The following is a 10689-nucleotide window of genomic DNA, read 5'->3' on the forward strand; positions in this document are numbered from 1 at the left end:
TATAAATTTGATATCACCGCAATCGTATTGAGCCGCAGAATAAAGTTAGGTTGTTGTTTACACCACACGGCGAAAGACGTAAAAACAGAACCCAAAATATAATGGAGGAATCACAGTTTTTTTCCTATTTCAGCCCGCAAATAATTTTTTTCAGCTTCCCAGTACATTATATGGTACATTAAATGCTACTAATAGAAACTACAACTCCTCCCGCAAAATATAAGCCCCTCAAACCACTCTATTGACGGAAAATAAAAACGTTATGGCTCTTGGAAGGCGGGAAGTGAGAAACGAAAATCAAAAATCAAAAAATGGCTGTGTCCTTAAGAGGTTAAGACTACATTCTATGGTTTACTTGTCAGCTTTGCTGTATAGACTGGGTTGACAGAGTCATCTCATTAAGATTAGAAGGCAGGATAGATAACCACAGCTTTATTGCTCTATTTTACAGCTGGAGTCAGGTCTCTGCGGAAGGGTCTGTACTCCATTATTTCCTGGGGACTGTAATAATCTATGACATTTCTCTGTCAATTGACTCCCAGTTCATTGCAGCTGCCATGATGCAGAGACACCTTACTGCACCGACTATACAGACAATACAGGAAGAAAATGTATGTCTCCAATATGGCTGCTACCCCCTGGCAAGGTTTAAAAAAATAAATATAAATATCTATAACATTTAAAAAAAAACTTAGGCTCCATGCACACGACCGTGCCTGTATTTACGACCCGTAATTACGGTCACGGCCGGCCACGGACAGTTGTCCGTTTTCACGGGCCGTGCTCCCATTATAAAGTATGGGAGCACGGTCCGTAAAATAAAAAAAATAGGACATTATTTTTTTCGGAAAGTTTCTATGGCAAAGACACCTTCCCGTAAATATACGAGAAGGTGTCCGTCGGACATAGAAATGAATGGGTCCGTAATTACGGACCATAATTACAGGTGATTTCACGGTCGTGTGCATGGGGCCTTAACACATTGTTCATTATCTATATACATAAATCTTATGAATAAAACTACAATTACATACATGACACGTTCCCTTTAAGGTTCCTTAACTTCTCCACGTCTTCATTACTAAACTTCATGAACTTATTAAAACTCTACTAATAAGAGGACAAAGCCCCCAGACATGTAAAAGTCTATCGTTACTTTCTCCACATCTCCCGCTGTGACTGGCAGGATCAAGGCGGCACCAGCCCGATACAAAACACCCCATAAACAATGCCCACAGAAACCAGAATGTGGGTAAAGTGGGGTCGGCCACAGCTTCATTACATAGATTTAAAGTCCGCTTTGTTAAAAACATTTATAGAATAATTTAGGTCACCCAGAATGCCAGGCCACCGCAGCCGCCAACAATAGAGCGGGACAAAACGGACATCTGTGACATCCGGAAAGACAAATGAAACCAACAAAAACGAAAACACAAAACAATTCATGTTAAATTAAACCATTAAAAAGATTGGGGGTGGTAAGAGTCCAATCTGCGGGGCCCAAAGATGAAGAGGTCTGTGCAGCGCTTAGTTTTAAAGAGGACAGTAAGACCACCCCAGCCTGGGACCCACGGCCAGTCGTTAGAGGGGCACCGGAGAGGTACCAATGCCCAGCCACCATCCCTAAAGAGGGACCCACCAATCGAAATGCTCCCCAACTTAAAACAACTGAGGCGCTAAAAGGTTTCCAATTTAAGGAGTTAGATATTCATTTTACAATTCTGGTCATTTCAAAGTGACTGGCGTCCATTGAGTACAAATAATAATTGACATGACCATGTAAATTCATGTGAATGGTCGGGTATGTGATACGTGGACGGCTTGAGTTCACCAGAGTGGGATGTGCGGCTCGTCAGCGGTTCTCTGATCAGACTCATGAAGGGGGTTCACGGGTGGGTTACCCCCTCTATAACATCCCCATAGCCTAATCGGGCATAAGAACAATAGTCTGTTATCAGTAACCTCATCTCAATGCCCTCTAGGTCAGTGATTCACAGCGACATTTCTGTGCTGCAAGCTTTTACCATATAGGAAACCAATTTCCTGAACTTTTTAAGAGCCTAAAAAAGTAGATCAACACCCGGACCACGCCACTTTTCTTGCATGTTTATCTTTTTTGGAGTGAGAAGAAAAATTTGTCCTAATTTTTAATGCAACGTTTTAAACCTGTGCAATTTTATGCAAAATCATGCCCACTTCTCCACAGATAGGCAAGAAAAACGGTCTTTGATGCCTATAGCAACCAATCACAGCGCAGCTTCATTGCTTAAACTACTCTACAAAAATGAAAGCTTTGCTGTGATTGGTCACTGCGGTCACTATTTTTTTGTAGATGGTTTTCATTAATCTCTTCCATTATTTTTATTAGAGTTGATACTGAGGGCATTCATATCAGTGTGGGCCATCCACTCAGCCTTGGTTTCCTCAGGAGTTCATTAATTGCTGTTTTTATTTGTCTTTTATCTTTCTGCTTCAAGGAAAAAAATTTCCGAACCTCTTTAATTATTGCATTTTGTAAATTATCCGGGATGGCGTATTTTCCTCCACATCCATCGAAATTTGTGTTTTTGGTCCACTTTTGATATGTCCGAAAGGGAACAAAGTGCTTGAACAAAAGACAAGCAAATCTGTGCACCTTCCCTTCATGGTTCTCAGACATAATTTCAATGTCAGTGTCCGTCAGTTCAGCTAGTTTTATACTCGGTAGACGTCTCCTTGACTGTCTGGGAGTTGACGATCTTCCATTGTTCTTTGGTTTTTGTCCCGTGTTCATGTTTAAAGATTTCCTTACATTTCTAGTTTGTGTTGTTTTTGGGTGAGAATATTCATCTGAACTCTGAGACGAATTATTGAAATCCAGAACATTCTCCTTTCCATATTCTTGTCTGTGGTGTTGTCTACGTTGTGTATGAGAAGGAATCCTGTTTGTTGCGTCTCTCAGCTTGTCAGGCACTGGAAGAAACAACGAGAACATGATGTAAAATTGTCCACTACGTCAAAAGAAGAGAAGACCTTTGAACATTTTCCTAATTTTTTCATGTCCCTCCCAAAATTCACCAAAACATTATGCCTAATTACCCATCTAACATCCCCAACAGTTTTCTGAGATGCAGGTGGGTCTTGGAAAATGTCTTTATGTCCAAGAACAAAACGATTTTTACTGTACTAACTATTTTAAAAAATACTCATTTTGGCACCACAGCCCGTTTCCACCCAATGGTCCTCTGGTGACATGACGATAATAGCCATTATGCCATTATGGTATGGCCTTGTGGATGTAACTTTCACACCAATCGCAGGTAAAGCACAGTTGTCCCTTCTGTTTTTCTCCTAAAAAGGGCCACTCCAGGCCTGGACCTGTATAGGAGCTGTAATAAAACTAAATTCACTTAAAGGAATTGTCCAGGTTGGGGGTTGTTTTTCATACTGATGACCTATCCACAGGAGACCTGACAGACCTCATTGCGTTACAGTGGGGTCCGTAATAGTGTTAGCAGTTTTGATTGCAAGAATTCTGCTGTATGCTGCCCTATTCTTGCAGTGTGACAGAACTGTTGATGGAGGCTCCTAACTAAACCTTTGATGGCAATATGAAACTTATAAATAAACAAGTCCATGTCAATTCTCTCATCTCCGCACTATCTAATAATCCAAAAAGACTCTTTGATAATTTTCACTCCCTCCTTAGTCCTAAAGTGCAGACGCCAATCACAGATCTCAGTGCTGAAGACCTGGCCACTTATTTTAAAAGTTATAATTGACAACATCCGGCATGATATTATCTCCCAGTTCCCGAGTGACATCGATCCCCTTCCCTCCCGCACTCCCTCTTCTTCACTTTCAGCATTTGGCCCAATAACCGAAGAAGAAATTACTAAGCTCCTCTCTTCTTCTCGTCTTACTACCTGCCCTAGTGACCCTGTCCCCTCACACCTCCTCCAGTCCCTCTCCCCGGCTGTCTCTAGGCTCTTCTCTTCTTCTCGTAATACTACCTGCCCTAGTGATCCTATCCCCTGACACCTCCTCGAGTCCCTCTCCCCGGCTGTCTCCAGGCTCCTATCTTCTTCTCGTCCTACTACATGCCCTAGTGACCCTGTCGCCTCATCCCTCCTCCAGTCCCTCTCCCCGGCTGTCTCTAGGCTCCTCTCATCTTCTGGTCCTATTACCTGCCCTAGTGACCCTTTCCCCTCACACCTCGTCCAGTCTCCAGGCTCCTATCTTCTTCTCGTCCTACTACCTGCTCTAGTGACCCTGTCCCCTCACACCTCCTCCAGTCTCTAGACTCCTCTCTTATTCTCATCCTACTACCTGTCCTAGTGATCCTATCCCCTCACACCTCCTCCAGTCCCTCTCCCCTCACACCTCGTCCAGTCCCTCTCCCCAGCTGTCTCCAGGCTCCTCTCTTCTTCTCATCCTACTACCTGCCTGATCCTGTCCCCTCACACCTCCAGTCCCTCTCACCTCACACCTCCTCCAGTCCCTCTCCCCTCACATCTCCTCTAGTCCCTCTCCCCAGCTGTCACTAGTCACCTGACTACAATATTTAACCTCTCGCTTTCCTCTGGTATCTTTCTCTCCTCTATTAAACATGCCATTAAGTACAGTAAAAAATTGTGTAGTACCGTGTTAGCCAGAGACAATATGCAATGTTAAATACTTTTGTGTCAAAAAAGACAAAAGTATAATAGGTATGATACCTTTATTGGCTAACCATAAAAGTTCTATATGCAAGCTTTCAGAGCACAGAGGCCCCTTCTTCAGGCAGTTTACAAATGAATGACTTAGAAAAAAGCACAACATTTAGATGTTACACAAAGACAATTAGTACATGAGGTGATACATCATTAAGATAAGCCGGGGCAATAAAACTGAGGTTATAGGTGCCATTATAAACCCATTACTGAAAAAAACAACTCTTGACCCATCCAGCGCTGCTAACTACAGACCAGTCTCTAATCTGCCCTTCATCTCCAAACTCCTGGAACGCTTGGTCTACTCTCGCCTTATCCGCTATCTCGCTGCTAACTCCCTTCTCGACCCTTACAATCTCGTTTCCGCACTCTACATGTAATGTCAGGATAGGGAGACAGACAGGTGAGCCCTAATCTACCCGCCACTCAGTCCCTGCCTACTTGCACGGCCCGTCCTAGGCGACAGCGTACAACTGGGCGACGGTCCCTACGCTCAATATGTGCACGACAGACAAACAGACAAGGGTACACAGAAGCTAAGGGAAATTGGGCAGTTGCCCACGGCAACACCGTGAGCAACAAGAGTAGTGAACGAGCCGAAACAAACCAGGAGTGTACGAGGTACTAAATGCAGAGCAGGAGCGTAGTCAGTAAAGCCAGGGTCAAAATGAAGCAGAGGTCAATGGTAACAGCAGAGCCAGAAAAACAGGAAAATCACAGGCAAAGGACAAGCAACAACTGAAGGTATAAATAGGCCGAGGGCGGGAGCTAGAACCGTCTGGCCAGGCCGCGATAGGCTCTCCCACTCCTCAGCCTCCCAGCCTGAGTGGTGGCAGATGGAGTCACTCTATCAGACCTAGGCACAGATGCAGACTGATTAACCACGGGCGTCGACACAGAAGCGGTGTCTGGCAGGTCCTTTACACTACACTTCACAGAAATTGCCCTTACTAAAGTCTCAAACTACCTCTTTGCGGCTAAATCTAACGGCAAATCCTCTCTACTGATTCTTCTGGATCTTTCTGCACCCTGTGACAATGTAGACCACAAACTCCTACTTAACATGCTCCACTGTTGACCTTAAAGACACAGCTCTCTTGGTTTTTCTCCTATCCCCCTGACTGCTCGTTCAGTGTGTCATTTGCTGGTTCTACTTATTCTCCTCTTCCCCTTGTTATTGGGGTTCCTCAGGGATCAGTCCTACGTCTGCTCGTCTTCTCTCTCTACCCTATTGGACAAACCATCAGCAGCTTTGGCTTCCAGAACCATCTCTACGTTGATGACACCCAATTATATTCCTCTTCCCATGACATGACCCCCGCTCTAATACAAAACACAAGTGATTGTCTCTTATCTGTCTCTATAATCATGTCCTCCAGTGATTGTCTCTCCGCTGTCTCTATCATCATGTCCTCCAGTGATTGTCTGTCCGCTGTCTCTATCATCATGTCCTCCAGTGATTGTCTGTCCTCTGTCTCTATCATCATGTCCTCCTGCGATTGTATGTCCTCTGTCTCTATCATCATGTCCACCAGCTCCTTGTGTTCCCACCATCTACTAACCTCCCTAATCCTGAAGTCTCCATCGCCGTGTGTGGCACCCCTCCTCGATGGATCCAGTTATGATATGGTTTATGTACAAGGATAATGGCTGATATATACAGGGATGTTAGGGGTTAATACAGGGAAGAGGGCTGGACTACCCATCATCCCTGTATATAACCCCCCATCATCCCTGTATGAATATATATATATATGAGGTTTTCTCACAAGGAACACGTGGAGATGTTTATAAATGTTATTATGGATGTATTTATTTTTCACTTTCTTTACATGAAATGTTGTACAGGAAATGATGTTGCGTATTCTGTACTATATAAAGTGTGCACTGAATCTATATAACCTTGCTTGATAAAGACCCGTTCATGGGTTGAAACATTGCAAGTGTTTTTATGCTTGGTGAATAAATCAAATACACTACTTTGAATTATCTTGAGTGCTGCAGTTCCTTTCTTCGATTGTATATATCAACCATCATCCCTGGACCCTGTATATACCAGCCATCATTCCTGTATGTAACCGCCATTATCCCTGTATATATCAACCATCAGCCCTTGACCCTGTATATACCAGCCATCATTCCTGTATGTAACCCCCATCATCCCTGTATATATCAACCATCATCCCTGGACCCTGTATATACCAGCCATCATTCCTGTATGTAACCCCCATCATCCCTGTATATACCAGACAGGCTGGTATATACAGGGATGATGGGAGTTATATACAGTGATGATAGCTAGTATATACAGGGATAATGGGGATTAGATACATGGATGATGGGGGTTATATATATTGATGATGGCTGGGTTATACAGGAATGAAGGCTGGTATATACAGTGCTGATGAGGGTTATATACAGGGATGATGGAGTTTATAAATGGGGATGATGGTGGTTATATACAGTGATGATGGCGCAACCATCATCCATGTGTATAACCCCCATCATCCCTGTATATACCAGCAATCATCCCTGTATATAATCCCCATCATCCTGTATATAACCCCCATCATCCATGTATATAATCCTCATCATCCCTGTATATAACCCCATCATCCCTGTATATACCAGCAATCATCCCTGTATATAACCCCCATCATCCATGTATATAATCCCCATCATCCCGTATATACTAGCCATCATCCCTGTATATAACCCCATCCTCCATATATATAATCCTCATCATCCCTGTGTATAACCCCCATCATCCCTGTATATACCAGTCATCCTTCCTGTATATAACCTCAACCATTCCTGTATATACCATCCAGGCTGGTATATATAAGGATGATGAGGGTTATATACAGTGATGATGGCTGGTATATACAAGAATGGCTGGTATATACGGGGATGATGGGGGTTATATATGGGGATGATGGGGGTTATATACGGGGATGATGGGGGTTATATAGAGTGATGATGGCTGGATCAGACATCATCCATGTACATGACCCCCATCATCCCTGTATACAACCCCCATCATCCCTATATATATATACACACACCAGTCATCATCCCTGTATATAACCTCCATCATCCCTGTATATACCAACCATCATCCCTGTATATAACCCCCATCATCCCTGTATATAACCTCCACAATCCCTGTATATACCAGCCATCATCCCTGCATATAACCTACATCATCCCTGTATATAACCTCCATCATCCCTGTATATAACCGCCATCATCCCTGTATATAGGGATGATGGAGGGGTTATATAGAGGCATGATGAAGGTTATATACAGGGATGATGGCTGGTATATACAGGGATGATGGGGGTTACATACAGGGATGATGGGGGTTATATACAGGGATGATGGGGGTTATATGCAGGGATGTTGGAGGTTATATGCAGGGATGAAGGCTGGTATATACAGTAACAGGGATGATGATTGGTATATACAGGGATGATGGAGGATTAATACTCTTTCCTTCACTTTCAGAGAGGTCTGCAACACTTTCTAATGCAAACCGCTCTGTCAGTTGTCAGAGAAAAGATTAAAGTCTATGTACAACTTATATATAAAATGTGTATCAGTGTGCTTGGTGCAAATTTCTAATTAGTTTTTATTAAAACTTATTTAAACTTTTTGAGATAAAGCTTCTTTGTTTCCTGTATACAAGGCAGTTGTATCTAGCGCTGAGACCTAAATCCGTCAAGGCCGGCGGGACTGACTGGTTCAGTGACAGCGGGTCCTGCGTGGATCCACCTGTTATCGATCACATCTAAGTTATAAATTTAGGCTCGTTCACATCTGCGTCGGGTCTCCGTTCATGGGTTCCGTCAGACATTTCTGTCAGGGGAACCCATGAACGGAGACCGAATGGAAACCATAGCTTTCCGTTTGCATTACCATTGATTTCAATTGACTATGCTATTGATTCCGCTGAAAAAATGGAAACCTTGCAGAACGAAGACAAGCGGAAACCATCAGCAATGGAAGCGTTACTATTGAAATCAATGGTAATGCAAACGGAAAGCTATGGTTTCCGTCTGGTTTCCGTTTGGTTTCCGTTCATAGGTTCCCCTGACGGAAATGTCTGACAAAACCCATGATCGGAACCCTGACGCAGATGGGAGCGAAGCCTTAGATGTGATTGGTAACTGCTCGATCCTGCATGTTACATGCGTTGGGGGGGCCACTGGGTTGGGGCCCACTCAGATATGTTTTGCCCCCCCTGTGCTAAACCCCTAGCTACGCGTCTGATTGTAAGCTCTTGCGAGCAGGGTCCTCACTCCTCCTGTCTGACTTGTAAATTAGCAGTGTCACTATGTAATATTTGATATTGTCTGTACATGAACCCTCTAAATTGTAAAGTGCTGCGGAATATGTTGGCGCTATATAAATAACGATTATTATTATTAATAATAATAATAATAATAATACATTTTTGGGTTTTCTTTGTGGTTTGTGGACTTTCCTATCACTGAAACATGAGCTCTATGTCAGCAGAAATGTATTCTTTCGTGTTAGGGGAGAGTCATCTTAAGGAGAGGTCGGGGGTCAGGATGAGCATAGTAGGTTATGGACCAACTTTAGTTGTTTGCCCATTGGCAAAGTGTCTTGATGCCATCGGCTGCAGCTCTATCTGTTGATGACTATGTATAAAGCAGTTGTTGCTCCACTTTAATTATATATTTAGATTTCTGATTTTATACAGTAGGACATTGTACATCATTTTCTTACCTAAACTCTTCCTTGGCGTCTTCTCTTCCACTTTTGCCTTCTTTGCAGATTCTAATGAAAACCAAAAATACGAAATATCAGATGTGTATGTAATTACCGATGTGAATACATTCAATATTATAGTATTAACGGGCACAAAAAAAACCACCAAAGTTAAAGATACAGCGGCCCACACTCATCAATTTATTTGCACCTTTTTTGGCACATTATGTGCTGACAATTTGTCAAAAATCCAAGGTGTAGACTATTCACACCTTCCAGGGACTCTTCACCGGACAGTATCGTTAAAGGTCTATTCCTAATGTTCAAAAATTTTCAAATATCTCACCACCCTGATAGATGGGAGCCTCGGAAGAAAGACTTTTTCTTGACTTATTCTGCCAGCTGGCTATCTGCAAGCAAGATCTGTATCTTCAGAGAGGATATTTGAGTTTTGGAAAGAGATGCTGCCAGTCTACCGTTTCTCAGAAATGTACCTGTTATGGGCCCCAGATATTTAAGAATACCATGGGTTGTTTTTTTGCCCACTGTCATTCTCTCTACTCCAGCCCCGACAACAGTTTGATAAGACGGATATTGAGGATCTTTCAATCCATCATTCAGTGTAATTACTATGAAGAACTGGAAACACTTTGGTTGGGTTCTATCTAGAGAACTTGTGCCAGATGTTCTTCAACCACTAGAAGGTCTCGGACAGATCCTAGGTCATTCTTACCTCTCTGAATACTCTCCTGCAGGTCACGGCTGACTTGACGCTCATTGATATCTCGTAGAACCTTCACAGTTATGCGGGGTCCATCTTTGAGGGTATAATAACTTATAATGGAGTCAACCACGTCTCTTGCTGATTTTTCATCCAATTTACTCCGGGGTATTTTCTTATACGGGGGTTGTACATTGAAAGATGACAATTTCCTTTTAAAGCTTTTTAGTGACTCTTCGTTTATATTCTCCAGTGCCTGGATTAGGATATCCGTTATCGTTCCCTGCATATCTACTATTTGAGATGGCGATCAATATACCCTGTTATAAGGACACAAAATAAATATAACATACTATGTAAGGCAGCGGGGTACACAAAGTACAGAGAATCTTACAGCAAATATCAAAATGGCCCTTCCCCTTTCTGGCCTTGGTTTAAACCACTACATACATACACGGCATGAGGGGCCCAGACTTGTTTACACCTAAATCCTTTCTCGTCCATTATAAAAGGGAAGGGTGACACAAGCTTGTAGAGTAGTGA

The 10689-nt window shown here is 42.9% G+C and overlaps 1 protein-coding gene across 1 annotated transcript; it reads right to left on the reverse strand.

The window, feature by feature from the left end:
• Positions 1 to 1217: 1217 nt before the first annotated feature.
• Positions 1218 to 10441, reverse strand: LOC142656087 (uncharacterized). Its single transcript, XM_075830957.1, has 3 exons — positions 10159 to 10441; positions 9444 to 9494; positions 1218 to 2952 (listed from the first exon to the last, which is right to left on the reverse strand). The coding sequence occupies exons 1-3, from the start codon at positions 10433 to 10435 to the stop codon at positions 2387 to 2389; spliced, it is 894 nt and encodes a 297-aa protein (XP_075687072.1). The 5' UTR covers positions 10436 to 10441; the 3' UTR covers positions 1218 to 2386.
• Positions 10442 to 10689: the final 248 nt, after the last annotated feature.

The sequence above is a fragment of the Rhinoderma darwinii genome, chromosome 6 (assembly GCF_050947455.1).
Source record: "Rhinoderma darwinii isolate aRhiDar2 chromosome 6, aRhiDar2.hap1, whole genome shotgun sequence".
Taxonomy (NCBI): domain Eukaryota; kingdom Metazoa; phylum Chordata; class Amphibia; order Anura; family Rhinodermatidae; genus Rhinoderma; species Rhinoderma darwinii.

Coding starts and splice junctions, on each gene's coding strand:
- LOC142656087 (XM_075830957.1), bottom strand. CDS start 10,435: ATGCAGGGAACGATAACGGATATCCTAATCCAGGCACTGGAGAATATA. Junction 9,495..10,158: donor GCAGGAGAGTATTCAGAGAG/GTAAGAATGACC, acceptor GGTTTTCATTAG/AATCTGCAAAGAAGGCAAAA. Junction 2,953..9,443: donor GACGCCAAGGAAGAGTTTAG/GTAAGAAAATGA, acceptor TGTTTCTTCCAG/TGCCTGACAAGCTGAGAGAC.